The sequence below is a fragment of the Erithacus rubecula genome (genome assembly GCF_903797595.1).
Source record: "Erithacus rubecula genome assembly, chromosome: 4".
Classification (NCBI taxonomy): domain Eukaryota; kingdom Metazoa; phylum Chordata; class Aves; order Passeriformes; family Muscicapidae; genus Erithacus; species Erithacus rubecula.
Genome location: NC_136686.1, coordinates 22,389,897 through 22,409,509, shown reverse-complemented (window position 1 = coordinate 22,409,509; position 19,613 = coordinate 22,389,897). Strand labels below are relative to the sequence as shown.

Below are 19,613 nucleotides of genomic sequence, written 5' to 3'. Positions count from 1 at the left end.
TCCACATTTTTGTTGCTCCGTGAGTGGTCTCAGACACAGTGGTGGAACGAGGAGCAAGCTCCCAGGCCCCAGCCCAGCAAGACACTCCCTGTCCCGGCTCGGGGCAGCCGCGATGGGGGTGCCCCGCAGGCAGGAGCCCAGGGGCGATGGAGGCCGGCCGGGGGCTCAGCAGGGATGCCCCGCTGCCCTCCCCCATGCCAGGGAATGCACTAAAGAACCAGCCGGCCAGACAGCTCTCTCACAGCACGTTTTATTTGCAGCGGGGATTCCAGGGCAGCGCGTGTGTCCCGGCCCCGGCCCTGCCTGCCCTGCCGGGTGCGGGCGATCCCGGGCCGGGGGCGCTTTGCCTGCAGCCCCCGAGGGAAGGGCGGACCGAGGGGCTCCGGGGCCGCCCCTCTCGCCCCAGAAGCGTTCTTCGGGTCGGCCCCGGCGCAGGGGTGCCACCCTCCGGCCCCTCATAGCGCCTGGTAGGTCCGTCGGGGCAGCGGCGTCCCGGGCGTCTCCGGCCCCGAGTCCATGCTGGCGCTGGGCGAGAGGGAGGCGGCGTCGCGGAGCGACAGCCCCGGCTCCTCGGCCGGGGAGAGGCGGTCCACGATGCTGGAGAGGCAGTCCAGGCTGGACAGGGCGCTGCTCTGCTCGGCGGCGTAGCCTGCTCCCGGGGAGGGACGGGCACACGGCAGCGTTAGGGGATGCCGCTGCCTGCTCCGGTGCCCCGGGGGGCGGGGGGGGTCCCCGGGCCCCGCCTCTGCCCCCCGGGCCCCGCCGGCTCCGGTCGCGCTTACCGTGGGCCATCTCGGCGCAGTACACGGCCTCGAAGCTGCTGCCTCTCGCCGACCAAACGGGGCTGCCGCAGTCGGCCTGCAAAACAGCGAGGGGCGAGTGCTGGCCCTGCCGCCCCCGCCCCGAGGCCAGCGGGACGCTCCCCGAGCAGGGAAGGGCCATAAGGGCCGGCGGGGAGGGAGCGAAGCAGCCGCCCCCAGCCAGGCTGCTGGTGCTGGGCAGCGCCTTCCCCTTCTCCCCCATCTCCCCCAGCCCCAGCCTTTCCCCTCTAAGGACGCTCGGAGGGCAGCAGAGGGCACACCGGGACCCGGGGCTGGGGCGCCTGCAGGGAGCCCTCGGGCAGCGCTGCCGGCCCCCCATGCACCCCGGAAAAGCCACGTGTGTGTCAGAGGAAAACTTGGGAAGGGGCCTGTTCTAAGGCAAATCTGGGAAGGGGCCTGTTCTAGGGCAAACCGCCCGCCTTTTGGTGCTGTCCGGATCTGTTCGGCCCGTCCCACACCCACGGGACTGGCCCCACGGCGTTGGGCCGAGCGGGACCTGCCTGCGGGCCGTCCTGGGGTCCCCACAGCCCTACGGGTCCTGCCTCTGTCTTACCATCCCATCGGAGCAGCTGGAAGTGGGGCTGGTCGGTTCGGAGCAACTCTGTCCCGGCAGGTGATAGTAGTTTTCTACCTGTTCCCTCAAGAGCTCCTGGAGGCTCTCGATGTATCTGATGGCGTTTCTCAGGATCTCTACTTTGGGGAGTCTTTGGTTGGGGTTGGCAGTAGTGCATCTCTTCAGGGTCTCAAAAGCCTGGTTCACTTTCTTCAGCCTCCTCCTCTCCCTCATAGTGGCTGCCTTCCGCCGGTCCATTGTGGTGGATTTTCTTTTGCAGGCTTTGCAAGCCCACATGAGGCAGTGACCAGCTTGGTGGTGGCCAGTGGGAGCTCGGACATGCTCCTCTTCCTCGGAGCAGGCGGGCTCGGAGGGCCCGTGGGTGCTGAAAGGAGGCAGATCCCTGGGCTCAAAATCCTCGGGGAACTCGCCCTCCGGGGAGGAGAGGCAGGAGCTGTCGTAGAAGAGCTCGGACGGGGAGAACTTGCAGCTGTCCATCACCTCCATCCCTGCTGCGGAGGCGTCAGTGCGGGACGGCGGCCACCGGCTCTCGGCGAGGCGCTCCGCAGCGCTGGGGCAATTTCCTCCGTAATTAGCGACCCGAGAACAAGTGTCCTAGAGCTGATGCGGGGGGCCCTTATATATACATGGACAGGGAGGCTGGTCCGCAGCGGCCAGTCTTTATTAGCATATCCCACCACGGCCCCTGCCGGGAGCTGTCTGGGCAAGCCCCCTCCAGTCCCCAGGAGACAATTTGCTCCGCACGGCTCCTTTGGAGCGCCGAGAGATGGGCACTTTTCTAATGAACGACCTCCCAAGAACTGGTTGCGACATCTCCGAATTTCCAACGAAGTCTGTGAATTTGCAGTTTGGTATGGAAAGAGAAAGAAGAGCACGAACCACTTGTCAGTAGCTCCTACAGAGCCTTTCCCCGTCCCGGTGTTCCCATCTCTTGTTTCCCATCACACGTTTCCTCGGGAGGGACACCTACCGTGTCTACTTGCATATCTTTATTTCTCACAGCCCGTGATCCAGGTCTAACCTGAAACATTGTAACCTTCTTCTTAGACCGAAGATGTGTTTATTTATCTCGAGGAACGCTTTGTCCAGTAATTAAAGTTGTGCCACCAACGTCCCAAATTTACAAATTGGAGGACAACAATGCACGGTTACTTGTGGCCAGGAGAGAGCAGAAGGGAAACCAGATTTTAGTGCTGTCGGATCGGATCACAAGGAAATGTACTCACAAAAGAAAAGTGTATGTGTTTGCTCCGAGACAAATCCCCTTCCCATTCTTTCTCCTACTCTTGTGACCTGGAGACTGCACAACAGTCAAGCAGTGCCTTGCTTGCTAATTTTCTGCTTTCAGGCAAACTTGTACCGTTACAGATGCGTCCCAGCTGCCAGTGCAACAAACCCCTCCTGGAAGTGTAAAATTTCTAACCCCGCAATCCCTAAGTAACTTTACACAAGGGGACAAAAGCCTTGCGGAGCCCCAGCCGCAGCAGTAGCCGAGCAGAGCGGTGCAAGGGTCATTAGAGTGGTAATGAAGCCATTTAACAGGCATTTGCTAACGCGCAGGAATCCTTTGGTTTCATCCAGGTGGCTTTTGTAGCTGAGGAAAATATTATGAGAAGGCAAAGGAAACCTTCCCTACCTGGGAATAAACTTATGCGACCTAGGCTAACTCAAACGCAGAGCAAATGACCCAGCAGCGGTTCAAACGCTACGCAGCCGGTTTGTGCGCCCAGGAAAAAGGCGCCTTCAGTTCCTCTCTTTTCGGGAAGAGGTAATTTGGTGGCACGGCGAGCTGCTTGTCTCCAGGAGCTGCTGATCAAGGATCCAAGGCCAGTAGGGAGTGTCTCCTGAGAGAGATACCCTGTGGCAGCGCACACGGCCGGGAAGCCCTCCGATCCGCACGGGCAAGCAGGAGAAAGACAAGCAGCTCGGCCTGTGCTGGGGCTGGAGGGAATCCATCCTTGTTTCCTCACTACCACCACGCCCGAGCCCCCAGAGGCGGATTTCCACTCTTAGGCTATTTTTTTTTTTCCTAAAAATCAACCATCCAGACACCCTTTTTTCTACGAAAGGATGCAAAGTTATCTAAAAGCTGGGGAAGGCTACATCTGCACTGTTTTGGTTTATTTGGGGCCATAAACTCGGGGAGCCCCCTTTGAAATGAATGCTGCATGAAAAGCAGGGAGTTGAAAAAGGAATAAAGTTACAAAATGGGAAAGCTCAGAGTTTCAGGCTTCTGCTTCTCTGAGGTGCAGATTGGCGCTTTGTTGGGCCACATCTGAAACAGGACAGTTCCCTATTGTTTTCCTAAGACAGCATCAGTCAGGAGGGGCTCTGCTTGACAGTAACTTGAACTCTTCACTGGGCTGTGGCGTGCACACACAGGCACACACACACACAACTTCATTTACCACGTTTGCGCTGGCTAAAAAAGACCTGTTTACATATTTATGCTTCGTGCACAAATAAACTTGATCTTTAAAGTGCCGGTTGCAGTTCCGATCACCTTTCTGGGTTGGTGCATGCTTGGTTTCTCTCCAAGCATGCACTGTAGATCTCCCGGTGAGCAACGCCAAGCCCTGCACTCCTGGCATGCAGAGCTTTAGCTCCCAGATTTGACTCCACTCAGCGGATCTGGGGCTGTTGAGAAACATGTTTTTCCCCAAAAGTCTTTGAAGAGCTGGAAAAAAATGATTTCCTTTTTTACCTTTTCTTTGAATATTATGGGGAAATGGAAGAAACCATAGAAGTGCCTGTCACTCAGGAAGAAAAAAATAATCAGTAATTAGTATCCCTTAAGGAGCCCCTGGCTCCTCTGGTAAAGTGATCTCAAAACAAATTTGCAAAAATGCAGTGGGCGAGTGGAACTAAAGAAAGGGGGGAGAAAAGACGAACTACAAGGCTGGCTAATGAGGCTGCTGGTGGAGGGCGGGGTGGGGGGAGGGAGAGGATAGTGCTGCATTTCAGGAGGCTCAGGTCTGGAAAGCGGGAACAGCCTTAGCATTAGACAGTGTGACTGGTAGAGAGAAAGTGGTGTAGTGTCAGGATCCCTTTAAATGATGTTCCTCACCCCAGCCCTCCCCACTCCTTAGGAATCGCCGTACCGCACCTATTCCTGGAGAGATTCCATCCCATGTGGGTACCATTTGCAGAGCGTGCCATCTTTTCCCAAGTCCCACGCCTTTCTATTTAAGAGAAGAATGTCCTACCTAAAGCATAAGTCACCGGACTGAGGGGGCGAGAGGTGTTTGCGGTGCCCCCGAGCGCACCCCCGGCCTTCCGGAGCGCTTTGGGCTGCGCCCGCCGGGCTCGGCGGAGCGCACACCCGGCGCAGGGCGGACAGAGCGCGCAGCTCCGTGCAGCCGAGCCGCTGCTCTCCTCTCCGCTCGGCTCCCGCCGAGTGGGTGCCCGCAGCGGCAGCGAGTGATGCCTCGACAGCAAAATTGTTTCCCAGTCGGGCTGGTGGGGCCGGGCGCTTCCAGCCGTGTGAGAAACGTTTGGTTCCCCCCAGTGCTGGGAACGGTGCGCACCTAAGTAAACACATTAGTACCTGCCAGAGGGAATTGTAGAGAGGACAGCTGAAGAAGGCATTGGCCTCTGCTGGCTCCCCGGGACTCCCAGGAGAGATCAAAGGGACACGAGGGGGTTTTTAGCAGCCTTGAGACTGGGAAAAGTTGCTAGTTCCTGCTATCGGAGGGACGTCCCGGCGAGCACATGGTTCAATTATTCAACCTCCCCCTCCCTGCCCCCTACACCCATCCCTAGTTCATTCTCCACAGAAAGACGGAAACTGTGGAATAATGGTACAGGGTCCTCAAAGCGGCAGTGGTCCACGCAGGAATTTTCCCGTGGAAATAGTTGCTGTGCCGCCTCTTGACCGCCTTGACCTCGAGCTCAGAGAATGAGCTAAGCCTGCTGCTGGCTGTCCGCTTACTTCCCTGGATTGAGGGCGATTTCACCGAGGAAAATAAAGATGCACAATAGAAAAGCCAAAACCAACCAACCAAAAAAACCCAAAAAAACAAAAGGAAATAACCTAAACCAAACCCAAACAAACAAACAACAACAACCCAAAACCAAACTAAAAACCTCAGTCTAAAAACAAGGCTTTAAATGCTCGATCGCGTCACGTCAGAGGAAAGAGGTGTCCAATGTGGTAGCACAGCAGCCAGGCACTCCATTCCCCCCTTTGTCCGCCTTCCCCCCGCCGTTCCCGGCCCCGCAGGCACCGCGGGCGGGCGGCGGAGCTCTGCCGGGCCCGGCACCGCGCACCGCGGGCCGGCGGAGCCCCGCATCCCTCCGCTCCTGAGAGCGAGCAGGTGGCTGGCTCCCGGGGGAGCGGAGCAGGTAGAGGCGAGGGAGGCTGGATTGTGCATGGGATTTCCAGCCCGCAGAGGGGAAGAGGGGCACTCGTATTTGCGTAAAAACTTCGATGACTTTGTGCGTGATCCCTCCGGAAAAAGACTTCATTAAATCACAAACCTCTTGTCTTTACCCAGTTATTGCCCTTTGATTTTGTGATTCCAGGGCCCTGTTTGCTTTGGCTGGGGACTTAAATAAAGATTATCGTTATTAATATCTAATACAAACATTTTAATTGCAAACACACTGACGACCTTCACTGGGAAGCCCGGCATGTCAGCTGCAGCCGCTGGGGTCACGGAGAGTCTCTTCGGGAGGTATTTTCTTTATTTAATGAAAAAACTCTCCTTTGGGCAAACTTACTCCAAACAATCGCTCAAGTTACCCTGCTGCTGGAGGAGCCGCAGCCGTGGGGGTCCTGGCGGGAGGACGGGCGGCTCGTTGAGGTGAATGCCCGGCTGCGGGTAAATCTGACAGTCGGCTGCCCCTGTGTGGGCGCGACACTGTGGCCTTGAGGAGTGGCACAGCACGGCTCCTGCCCTGATGCGGGCAGCGGGTCCCGCGGGGCTCGGATCACCCTGTGAACTGTGTGTAGCCCTTCCCGTGGACGCGGCGGGGTTTGAAAACAAATCAGGAAGGAAGGCGACGAGCTGCTAGCCCGATCTGAAACACTCCCTTGCTGTGCAAGTGCCTTCGCTATAGAGGCGAGCTGCGCCGTCTCCTCTCTCGTGCCGGAGGTGGCACGGAGGTGGCACTCAGGGCCCCGCACTCCCTGACGCGCCGCTTTCTGCAGGGTCCGAGGGGTCCCCGAGGCAAAGGGGTTTAATTTGAAAGGAGAAAAAAGTGGGGGAACTGTTGCATCACCGTGTCCACCACGCTGACCCTCCGCAATTACTCCTTGCAAGGGAATGTCTCATTAAAGAGTGATTAGAGCTAGTACATGAACGGCTTAAAAAGCCGGCTGGCCGCAGCGGCACAGAAAGGATAGTGGGAAGGCACGGCCGATTGGAGCGCCAGCTCCCAAGGCAGGCTCTACCCAGAGCTTCCACCTTAGACCGGTGCACCCGTGCCCCAGATGGACAGAAAGGGGGAGACCTTCCCGAAACGCTACTGTGATCTTTCAAAAAACAGAAGCAAAGAATAAATCAAGGGCTGAAGTTGTCGAGGAGACCGCATGCGGGTAGAGTTGAAGTCTCCTCTGTTTACTTGCTCAGGCTGTCCGGCGAGCCCTGCGTGTGTGCCAGGGGCAGAATGCGCTGTTCCCTGGTGGTCGCCCCTTCCCGGGGGTACAATTTCTTACAAACCGTAACGCTCTGCTGTGAGCAGCGCCGTTCCACCATCCTCAGAGAGGCTGTGTTTCTTTACATCACTGAGTGAAAGGCTTCATATGTTGTTATCCCCCCCACACCCAAACCCTTTCGGTCGCTTAACTCTTTCCTCCCTGAAGGACCCCATTCCCTTCTTCCTCGGGCTCAAGGAAGTCAAGGGGAGTTACCTTTCCTGGGAAGAAACTACAGCTCCCTCCAGCCCCAGAGGGAGCGGGCTCTTGTCACAGCCAGTTGCTGCCCCATTAGTGCAGCAGGCCTGTCATTTTTGCCGCAGATAAACCTTGCGTTCAAGTCTTCGGCGCCGAGAGGAGAAGGTGAGATGCACTGAGCCTCTCCCGGCTCAAGCACCGGGCCGGGAGGTCGGGGTGGGGGACGGGCGGGGGTATCTAATTTCATGCCCCATTTCTAACCTAACCTTGCCCTTCCACATGCAGGGCAAGGCCAGCGAGGCATCTTTGCATGGCAAGGTACTCGAGCGGCACTCGGAGATTTTAGGGAAGCGATATCGCTTTCCAGGGGGACGTGGGTTCCGCAAGCACCGTGCCCGCCCTGCCTCCCGGGGAGCCCACGGGGACACGGGGGTTCACAGCGCGGGTGCGGCCCTAAAGGGGAGAGACCGTCCTTAGAGGAGTGAACGAAGGAAAAATCTGTCCCGTGTCCTGCCTCTAGTCACACGGGTCGTGCTTCTTCTACATCGGTCTGACTCTTCTGGCCTTCATCTCGCTGAAGTCAGTGGCGGGTTTTAACTCCGGGATCGGGTTATTTTATGAAATTAAGAGGACGGGAGAAAAACACTGTAACACAAAGAGCTTTATTTTACAATCCAAGAAATCCATCTGTTCTTATATACAATATCACATTCCACCATTTAAATATATATGTTATGTTTACAAAAGAAAAGACAGTACTGAAATTATTTACAGGAACGAAATGAGGCGGGGACTCTTTAAATATGACTCACACGCAATGCAACCAAGAGCTTCACTCAGACAGGAATGAACTTCCCGGTGAGTCTCAGACAAAGCGGATCACCGGTACACAGGTAATAATCTTAAATAAAATAAAATTAAAAAAAAAATGGAGGGTGGTTTATGCAATACAATTTAAAGAAAACAAAACTCGGGAAAAAAAAAAAAAAAGGCAAGAAGGAAATCTATCTGGCTCGAGTCAGTGGGAGCCATTTTCTTTGGGGTAGTTGTACCTTGATTCCATCTTAAAAAGGGCCCTAGTTGGGCTTTCCACTGTGGGTATTTGCTTCGTTACATAGTTTAGAGGAGAGAGGGTGGAGACTCCACCTCCGTTAAATACACTACCACAAACCCGGGTTTATTTCTCCACCGCTTCCTCCGAGCTGGGCAGTTTGGGATCGTCGGAAGAAATACTGTCCACTATTGAAGAGAGGCAGCGAAGGCTGCTGGAGGCCGACGACTCGACAGCGGAGACTCCTGCTCAAGAAGAGAAAAGGCATTAAAGAGCAGAGCGCTCCTCCTCGGCGGGCAGAGGAGGGAGCGTGGGGGCCGGAGCGCTGGGAGCGCGGCCGTCGGGGCGAGGGAGGGGGCGAGTTACCTTCTTTGGGGCTGACTCCTAGGGCTCGGGAATGGTCGGAAACGCTTTGCCAGTCGGAGCCGCAGGTGCTCAGGAAGTCCGAACTGGGGATCTGCGGCACAGGCGGGGGCGGGGAGACACGGGGAGAGGACGGGTGTTAGCGCGGCGGCCGCGGCTCCCCGGGCCGGGCCGGGCCGGGCTGGCGGACCTCTGGAGGCCCGGCAGGTTTCCCCGGAGCGCCGCGCCCGCCTGCCCTCCCGGCCCGCAGCGGCCCTGCCGAGGAGCAGGAGGAGGAGGAGGAGGAGGGAGGGGACGGGCGCGGCGGCGCTGCCGTGGCCGCGGAGGGGCCAAGTGCTTACATTTCCCTGCTTGGGGCTGAAGCTGAAGGGGTCCCCCCCGATCTCCTGCATTTTCTCCTGCTGATCCAGCCTGTGCAAGAGGTCCTGCAGCCTCTCGATGTAGCTGATGGCGCTCCTCAGTATCTCCACCTTGGGCAGCCTCTGGTTGGGGTTGGCCACAGTCCGCCTTTTCAGAGCCTCGAAGGCTTCGTTGATCTTCTTCAGCCTTCTCCTCTCCCGCAGGGTGGCTGCTTTCCGTCTGTCCGTGGGGGCCGACTTTCTCTTGCAAGTTTTACAAGCCCAGATCAAACACTGGCCGGGGAAGTGAGGGGGTTGTAGTCCCGGGGGTGCCAGCACATGCTCCTCTCCGCTGCTGTCACTGCCGGCCTCCGGCTGCATTTGGTCCTGACACGGAGACAAGGTGCCATCGCTCCCTGGGTACAGCGGGGATCCCTCAGCCATCTCCAGCTGCTGCAGGGCTCCATTCTCCCCATCCAAGTAGAAGAAATAGGAGCCAGTTTCAAAAAGGTCCATCATGCTGTCCCTGGGCCTCTCTGCCTGCTTGAGTTGGGTGGCAATCTCAAAAACACCCCGAGGAACAACCCAGATGGAATTTAATTAGTGCAGTGACATAAGTCCCCCCTGCTTTATATAGGAGCTGCTGAAACCCTATCCAACTTTTAGCTGTCGCGGTGTATCACCCTCCAAAACTGATTCCAGCCAGTCTCCCGGGCGCTGTCCTGAGAACATCTCCTATTTAGAAGGGAGAGGGGGGACACGAGAGGTGGGAGACAAGTTACAAAATTAGAAAAAAAAAATTAAAAACCCTTAAAAACATAAAAACACCACAAAATCCCCCCCAACAACGACAGAAACAAGCGGAAAAAAATTCCAACCCAACTTTGCACCCTGCCCCGCAGTGCCGTGAGTTCGGGGCGCAGCGGAGGGACGCGAGGTGGGGGCTCGGGAGCAGGGGCGGCCCCGGGGCACGGCTGCAGGACAAAGGCTGCGCAGGGAGCTTCCCTCGGCCCCGGCACACCCTCCCCTCCCGGGGCTAAGTATAGATGCAGAAGGAAAGATTTCAAAGGCAGCCATCACTTTCCAAATAGACGGGTTAATATTTTCGGTGGAAGCCCCTGCTATTTGCACCCCCCGCCACCTTCCCCTTGCGGCATGCCATCGCTGTGACCCACGGCAGCCGGGCCAGCCCAAGGTTAGGAGCCAAGCTCGCTGCCCCTCCGCACGCATGGGGAAGGCTGCCAAGGCAGAGCTGTGCTGCGATGATGAGGCACCCACAGATAGTGCTCCTCGGCTTGGCCTTTCCCTGTGAACTTTCCCACGTCTCCCATGGGGTGACAGGAGTGATTCCAGGTGACTGGGTTACAGTGGGATGGGGCTCTCCGGACAGCCCGTGCCCTTGACGCTGCTTAGGGCAAGCAGAGCCCAGGCGTGTGGTGTGACTGAAGTTTAATCCCTTGGGCCTGGCAGGGCATAGAGAGCTTCCTAGACACAGAGACAGAAATGGAGCTTGTGGTCGCTCTCTGTGAGCTTTTACTGTAATGTCACATGTCTGGAACTGTCTCACATAAAGAAAGAGGATTTGCAAGATGACTTCTTTGCCTCTTTTCCTGCACTGCCTTGTGTTCTTTAAATGTCGTGCATATTTAAATATGTATATGTGTAATATGTGTCCATATCTATATGCCCACACACAGGCATATGTATGTATATTTATGTGGATGAGTAAGTATGTTCCAGTGTGTTTGTGTGTATGCACATGTGTAAGCTGTTTATAGAAACAATAATACATAAAGATGAAGCACCTGCAATGATCTCATAAGCTCTCAAATGTAGCTCCAAACTTCAGCTTTCTGAAGGCAAATGTTGTTCATTTCTCTAACACTACAATGAAATTAATCATTGACTCGACTGTTTCTCCAAAACTGCAAACCAATTTTTGGAGTACAAAAATCTTTAAGAATACTTGTGGTTTTGTTTTCACCTCATCAGTGTTGTTGGAGTGGTTCTCATTTCTGCTTTAGTGAGGCAGAACAATGTCCAGCTTTTGATGAGACAGAGAAATTTAGACTGTTCTCAGCAAAACTAATTTTGATACTATTCCACCACTGAGGATTTTTCTCTCTTCCGATTAAAGAAAGGACAGTCTGGCAGTTACAGCACTGAACATAAGAAACAGTTTCTCAGTTTCCATGTTTTGCAACTTGCTTTCTGTTTGACCTTTGACCAGTCACTTACTTTTCCGTAATTTAATTTTCTACCTTTAAAGAGGGATATAATGTTGACCTTTACACATCCCTTGTGTCTCTGATTTAATTTGCTATCCACGGAGAAGCTACCCCTTTACAAGCTTTTGGGTATTACAGCAGTCTTTGTCCCATAGCATTAGTAATGGTAGTAATAAAAAAACCCAAAGCAGCAACCAAAAAACCCAACCAAACAAACACAGTTAACCCCCTCCAAAAAACAAAAAACCCCCAGACTCCTCAAACCAAAAGTGTGCTGATGGTTTTTTTTTATTTTCTCCACATTTACTGCACTTGGTTTTTTCTTTTGATCTTTTATTTATTTAGTGCTATTCTGGGATCGTTTGGAACAAGATGGGCGAGATCAGTGTACCAGTAAGGTGCACAAATTAAAATTTAGTTTAAGGGAGAGGTAATTGCCAAATCTTTGTTGTACTTTCAAGAGCTTTAAGTGGACTCAGTGAGTTGGGAATCTGTAAGTTTAGGAGCCAGATGCTCCTGCTGCTTTCAACAGGCTTTTTTTTTTTTTTTTTTTTTTTAAACAGGAAACGAAATATGTTCTTTCTTTCTTTCCAGCACTTAGTGGCAGAGTAAACAGATTCAGTTCCTCACAGTGATGTGGGCACAGCATAATTAATCATTTGTGGGACTAACTGATAGGAGCAAAACTCATAACAACTGTAAATAAATTTTAATTTGAATGAAGATGATCAGTTTCCTCATCATATAAGAAACTTGAATTTTTCTGCATCTCCCACTCCAGCTGCTTGGTTTATGTAACACATCTAGCTAACAGCCCTACCACACAGGAATGAAGTATTCTCAGAGATGATCTCTGTTACAAAACTGAATCAAGTGGAGGATTCAAAAGTTGGTACCAGCCTTTTTTCTCTTCATGCCTTGTATTCCTGGTCATGTTAGATATAAGCATAAAGACAGAAGAGGAAACAAAAGCATGTGAATAAGAACAACTGGACACAGAATTGAAAGGAGGGTCACTACTGAAGTCTGCTTGTAATTTCAGTGGGCTTGGTAGAACCTCTCAGAAAAAGTTACTCTGAAGCTAGTTCTTCATTCAATTGTTCATGACTCTATACATGGTAGCTCTACTGAGAATATACTTTCAGCATATTCACACAAGTAAAACCATGATGTCCTGTATTTGCTCTAAAAGGTCTGGTATCCTTACTAAAGAAGTATTTCAGAAATTCAGTGAGTTGTAAATTCAGTAAATGATCAGAATAACCAAATCCAAGAAAGATGCACTGCATTTTGAGTCACAGCTGGTCTCCAGGAGTTAGATCCCTCTAAATTCACTTTTTTAATGTACATTTTTTCTGGATAACTGTGTTTGAATAATAAGCCTGGAACTGCCTGGGTCCCTCTTGACACCTTAAGGTTTATGCAGATATTTAGTTGAGAATTACAGAGAAATATTTTGTCAGCTAGGATCCACTTAGCACTTTATACAATTACAAATATCTCATTTTTCTCCTTTACTCTTCTCAAGATTCTTCGAGCCACAGGCACTGTGCATTTTAAATGTTTGATCCCCTTAGCACTGGCAATCAGTGAGGATCCATTTTATCCATGCCTTTGTGTCACTGCAAAAGGGCACCTGAGTAAAGGTGAAATTTTCAGCCCTAGTTATAGTCCCATTCTACTCAAACAGTACCTGATTTGAGAGATGGGTAGATACTTTGGCTGCAAGGGTAATGATTGTTAAATTGTTCTTGCAGATTTATGAAGAGCAGGTTACCAGTGTAGGTCCAGCTGTGGGCATACTGGGGCTTGTAGCCTATGTGATAACATAATTAGGGCACCATTCTAAGCTGTTATTAGTCTGTCATTGCTCATGATGTGTCAGTAGGTACCCTCAGATACACCCAGGATGTGTTTACATTCTCATTTCACTTTGTCAGGAATGCCTCTGTCGAGCAAATCTCTGACTAGCCCTGATTTACTGCACTTTCCATTTTCCTTACAGGGTGCTCTCAAGGGTGTGTCATCTGGGTTATGTTCATGAGAAACTAAGTTGGAAGGCACCTTGAAATATTAAGGGGATGCTGGGTCTTCAGCACTGTCAGATTTGACAGATCAGTACCTGGCTCACCTATATGATCCTCTGACACTTGTAGTCAGTTTTCAGGGAACAGTTAGAGAAGTGTGATTTGCTGCTGACATAGAATATTATGCCAAGGATTGCAAATGGAGGATTAGAAACTTCATCCCTCCTTTCCCTTCAGAAGGATATTTTAAGCATCTGCTTTGTAGGATGTTTGAAATGGCTGACAGATGTGTAAGGGGAGAGTTGGCACACCAAAGATTGGTAGTCTGTTAAAAAGCATGTATCTATTCCTGAATCTACAACATCTTACAGAAATGTTTGGTAAATAGAGATCAGAGATTTTCCATGGGTTTTCTTCAGAGTCTGGGCAGTGGACGCTCTATGAGGGATCAGCATTTTTTATGCTGACGATGACCTATGGTAAATTTAAGCAAAAGAACCTTTCTAACATTCCTGGAAATAATAATAATAGTAAAAATTCCTGCTACTGAACAAAGCATATGGAGTTTCATGGTTTCTGGTATGTAGCAGCACTTCTTAGCTGAATTTCCTTATCTCTTCTTGCCTTAAAATGAATTTCACAGGGGTCAGTAGGAATAACGCAGGCCAGCTTTAATTATTGATTTTAATTTATATGTCTTGTTAGACTTATCTGACTCTTGTTTACCTAGAATTTTTTTGCTTACTTCACCCAATTCAAATTCTACTTGCCCAAAGATTTGGTATAATTTGCATGTCCACAATGTCACATGCATTCTCACTGGAGATTTAGGAACTGACTAGAGCAAGTGTGTGTACTTGTGCTTGTAAGTATGTGACACTTTAAATAATTTAAAAGCACGTAGTAGCAACCATTCCTCAAATATAAGTTTTACAATACGGTAGTGAACAGTGTGCTCTGGAGCTGGGGAGACAGAAAGGCAGAGACCTGGAGAAGACAACTTTGTATAAATTTACAGTCTTTGTAGGGGAAGATTTAAAAATTCTTATTCACAGAGGTCTTGACTGTATAGCTGTTCCAAATTATTGCTGTTTGCCTTTGATTGGATATGGACTTTAGTGTTCATATCAGTTACAGTCCTGTTAGTATCTGAGAGGTGCAACCTTGCTAACTAAACAGACTTCTCCAGTTCAATATGGTAAGATAGGGTTTCATTGCAGCTCTCATGTTGGCCAGTTATGAGACACAGTTCTAAATGGCAGATGCTTTAATGCCTGTGTCAGGGTCTACAGTGACAAATAGTCACCACTGCACAAACACATTTATTTTACTACAAGACGTTTTCCTGGGGAGGATGGAGTGCCTATCAGAAACTGGAGGCCCACTGCACTGTTTCTGGCTGGGACAAGCATTTTCCATGGCTCTATCCACAAGCAGGAATTTCTTGTAGGAGGAAAAGGAGCAATAATGACAGATGTCTTCTACTTGTGATTAGGCAAAGCACAGGGAACATGAAATGTGGCATAAGTAAGAGACACATCACAGTTGTGCAATCACTTGTTGTTATCACTTTTTTTGTGGTAACGTGAAAAGCTATTTTTACACCATATGCTGATTTGTCTGTTTACACTACAGACTGTTGGAAGCGTAAAATGCATTTTCACACCATGTTGTTTCCAAACATGATGACTGTGACATCTAAACCTAATCTCAGTCCAAAGGGCAATAGTCAAACCATAATTCTGTAAGTGAAAGGAAGAAAAAGTATGTGAAGAGCAAGTTTCTGCATCCAACATCCAGCTGATCACATTCCTGCTGTCTATACAAAAAAAGAGTTTAATGCTCAGGCTGTGGAAAAATGACAGCTGACTGTTCTAGGTCTCTCACAAGAGATTTTTGCAGAGCCTTGTTAGAAAACTTGGGGTCTTCTTTGGACCTTCATGGAAAACTGGTATGGCAGTGGCTTGGAAGTGGAAGCTGTGGAGATGCACTGAGTGTAATGAATGCAGGAAATTCTCTCCTTAGTAATAACATAGGGATTGTTTAAAACAGCAAATCACAAAACCATGAAATGATTATTCCAAATGATTCACTTAAAAAAAAAAAAAAAAAAAAAAAAAGCTGCTGTTTTTGGAAAATAGAGGCTATTGAGATAAAGTCATCTGGCAATAAATTTGCACTGTATTAAATAGCAGTAATGACCTTGAATATTGTATCCTGTTGTTACGGAAACTTGTTGCACAGCTGCAAAACTGTTTTAGGCTGTGAAGGTCACTCAGTTATTCATCTGTGTGACATTTAAGGTACATGCTTATATACAAGGTTGCTTACCTGTAATCTACCACTCCAAGAAATACAAAGGTTTGCACTGTACTCCTTTGCCTCTGTATTCTGTTCATGTCTCGCAATTTCACTTAATAACTTCTGCATGTTTCTATACTAAGATTTCATTTGCTTTGGTATTCCTGAAGGCTCAAAAATATGTTATTTAAAGTACACTGGAATCTAGATGTTTTAACATAATTTCTTGAATATGCCAGTGGTATGTGGCACAAAGGAAAATCTGCAAATTTATTTTTTGAGATTTTTGAAATAAGTAAATGGCTCTGATGTCTGCTCCTGTCCCATGTTAAAACACTCTGGTGATGTTCCAAAATCCAAAGCAGTCTAATGGTCTCTCCTAAAAGAGAACATGACATTTCTCAAGGTATGGAAAGAACCTTGGCTGAGCTGATACTCTTCCTTCTCCATGCAGTTCATCTGGCACATACAAACAAAGACAGGAATGGAAGTGGGATAATATTTAGAGATTCTATATGACAAAATGGGACTTACCTTTCTCACTCTAATCAGATTTCAAAAAAACATGCAGAAAACCCACTTGTATTTATTTTTTCACCAGACTACTCTGGACAGCATTTCAGAGAAACTGCACAAACTAAAAGATTGCCAGATGCCCTCTTGGCTTGCAAAAGACCATCCAAAATAAGACTTCACCTGAATTGATGTAAGCATGTGGATTTTTAGGGAAAATGTATTGATTGTGGTTTCTTGGGGAAATTATTTGAAAATTAAACACTGAGGAAAAGTTTATAATATGAAACATAATCTATTCTGATTAGATAAACAATCCCTGAAAAAGTAATCTTAGATCTGTGTTTTGAAGCTTGTGACTGACATATCTATGCTTAGACTCAGAGAAAAGAGTGAGAAAAAATTTTTTGTGAAGTGTAAACCAGCTGGCTTATAACAGAATCTGTCAACCTGTAGTGTCATTATTTGTGAACAACATTCATGTGTTAGAGCAGCCTAACAAAAGTGTTTGCCTGGAAGTGTAAGCTTTACAGTTATTACTTTGAAGTATGTTTGACTATTATACTAACTAAGAAACTGAATGTCTTAAGTTATTGTGCACTAGTAGTCTCTAAATAAGCTCCACATGACCAATAATAAATTAATTCTATTTTGATAGGTCCATACAGAGTGGCCTAGTCTATTCAATGGGAGCTGCTGAATGCTTGGGATGTCTCAAAAGCCCAATGTATAAATGAGATGAGATTCAACCTTTTAGCATCTCTTAAGCTGTAAAATCCATACTGCACAATATACAGCCCTCAAACACATTGTGGTAAAGAAGCTGACATAATGAAAAGCCTCAGAGACACTTTTTCTACATTTTTTTTTCCAAGGAAATAACTATTCATTGGTCAAGAGAATTAGAAATCAGCATTCAATGTTCCAGTGTCATTAATAAAGAATTACCATGAAAGACTGCCAATGAATTAATAAATAGTTAATTAATTGAAATTTCTTTTGGAGAAGAGAGCCCTCTGATGGTTCTAGATCACTAGGATCTCTCCATTTGGATCCAAAAGTCATGTCAATTTACAGAAAGGCTTTATATAGTATATAAAAATTTATATAAATATTTATATATTACACACATACATATATATATATATATATATATATATATATATATATATATAATCTTGATCCAGCTTATGCTAGGCCTGAGTATTTCAAGGAATAAGGAGTTATTAAATGATCACTCAATTGGGACCATCTTTACAAATGATATTATTCATTATCCTAGCTGAAAAGTGTGTGAGCACACTCAAGCAGTATCAATGCCTCATGGGTGCTGATATTTAGCTGTCTTTCCAGTCAGAGGATATTTCTTTGCTGAAGTTGATTTTATATATATATAAAAATTTATATATATTTATATGTAAACTATATTTAAAATTTATAAACTATATTTAAAATATAGTTATTTATATTTATAAACTATATTTGTTTATATAGTCAGCAGCAACAGTGTATAAACAATAAAGAATCTGCAGAGGCTTGGATCATCACCTCTCATTGTGGAGCTTTTCAGTCAAGCATCTCAAATTTGATATTTCCACGGTCCCAGGAATTTTGTGACACTTCACATAAACTATTTTCCAGAATTCCAGCTGTTCAGTACTGTGTTTATGTCCTGGTTTAATTAACATTGAACTTGCTTAGCATTTTTTGGAACTTCTAAGCTGTTTGTGAAGTCATGTACCTGAAGTAAGAGAAGAAAATACATGACTAGAAAAAAACAATGACACTTTCTTGAGACGTGTGGTATTCTCTGACAGAAGATAAATATGTGCTCACAATGTCCCTGAGCTGAAAGCCAGGCAAGAATTTTACAATCAGTAGAGAAACTGCCTGATAATTCTCTTTTTCCTGACCAACATGAGCTATCTAATAAAAAAAGAAATTATAGCAGCATTTTTATTGCTGGAAAAAGTCACTGGGTCACCTTAGTTATAGCACATTCAAGAACTGTGTGCATGCACAGAACAACAGCCATGCCTGTGACTCAAACTGACATATAGAGAGCTGTAAATGAGACTAAAGTTAGTCAAACTTGATGTGACTTTCCCAATGCCCCAAAAATTCTAAGTAGACCATGATCTAGAATTGTCTTATCAACTGTACCAGGCTCTTGGAAGGAATGAGCTTTTCAATTTTAAGTACTTTGAGATTATTTAATAAAAAATACCTGGGGCAGAAATGTGAATTCTTTGTGATCTATTTGTGACTTTATAGTAACTGATAACAGAATTTCTTTTCATTTGAAGAGTCCAAGTTAGACCAATAGCTCTTCCACTTGAGCTGTCAGTGCACGCTGTTGGTCCCAACAAACAGTTGTGCTGAACTATGGTGAAGACAAGAAATGCATATCAGGTATTTCTGAAAGAGATTGCATGATAAGGCTTGTCAAGTTCTCATTGTCCTGTATATCACTTCTTGACCAGTTTGCTACCATTGGTTCAGCACAGTGGCAATCCTAGGTCAGATCTTCATGATCTTAACTCTGTTGTACCTGAGGAAATGCAGTACTAGCAAGAACAGATTAGATTAATCTCAGCCATTCTTACATTCCTTTCTGCCATAAAAATTAATGCATGATAGCAACTATTGACCTGAACCAAATGTCTTCCTTTAGCAAATATGACACAGACATCCCACCAGTCATGTATGATCTATGTCCATCATCCACATACTTGGTCTTGGACTCAGTGAGCTTACAGAAATAATTAATGGATGAGTGTGACTCTTCCATCTTTCTGTGTTACAGAGCACATCCCTTCCTACTTTTGTTAGTATCTGCTTACAGACATGTTGCCCATCAATTTATCTAATCCCTTTCTGAACATCCCAAAAGTGTCTCACCTCCCAAAGTATTTTTTGCAATTACTTACATCTGATAGGGCTTGCAGGATCAAGTCCCAAAGGACAAGCCAGCAAAGGGAAATCTAGATAGATAATCCTTCTTGGACTAACCATGAGAAGGGTCTCAGAGCTGCCAAGAGACATCAGGGACTGCATAGGTTAGCACATGCCAAGTAGCACTAATGCCATCAGGGGCCTGATTGCACATGGGATTTATGTGCCTGTGCCCCAGTTTGAGAGCCTGAAGTCACGTGTACATTCAGGTCTTGCTGCTGCAAGACCTTAGAGATGTCTGGAAAGGTCTGTGTGCTGCAATTTTCATCAGTAGATTTCCAGAGGTGTCTAAGCATGATCTTCTGGCTGTATGCAGCAATCACTTGCTGTTGGCTCAGCAGAGCAACTAGGAGCATTATTTTACATGTGCTGACATATTGACAGGACCTAAAACAGATGGAGTCAGAACACACTTTCTAGACTGAACCTCAAAACCTTAGCCAGGGGCATTTTATGTGGCAGTTCAGGACTTGCCATTCTTGATGAGACTGTAAATGCCTCTTAGAGAAGCCACAAGATAAATGGCCATCTTGACATACCAAGGTCCTGAGTAATCTGATCAAACTTTGAAGTTGGACATGGGTTAGATGACCTCCACAGGTCTTT

The 19,613-nt window shown here is 47.9% G+C and overlaps 2 protein-coding genes across 2 annotated transcripts; both read right to left on the bottom strand.

The window, feature by feature from the left end:
• Positions 1-235: 235 nt before the first annotated feature.
• Positions 236-2,016, bottom strand: MYF5 (myogenic factor 5). Its single transcript, XM_079304516.1, has 3 exons — positions 1,375-2,016; positions 783-858; positions 236-649 (listed from the first exon to the last, which is right to left on the bottom strand). Exons 1-3 carry the CDS (start codon positions 1,879-1,881, stop codon positions 456-458), a joined length of 777 nt encoding a protein of 258 aa, XP_079160642.1. The 5' UTR covers positions 1,882-2,016; the 3' UTR covers positions 236-455.
• Positions 2,017-7,876: 5,860 nt separating this feature from the next.
• On the bottom strand, positions 7,877-9,732 carry MYF6 (myogenic factor 6). The gene is made up of 3 exons (XM_079304517.1): positions 8,987-9,732; positions 8,649-8,739; positions 7,877-8,527 (listed from the first exon to the last, which is right to left on the bottom strand). The coding sequence occupies exons 1-3, from the start codon at positions 9,500-9,502 to the stop codon at positions 8,409-8,411; spliced, it is 726 nt and encodes a 241-aa protein (XP_079160643.1). The 5' UTR covers positions 9,503-9,732; the 3' UTR covers positions 7,877-8,408.
• Between the last annotated feature and the right edge of the window lie 9,881 nt (positions 9,733-19,613).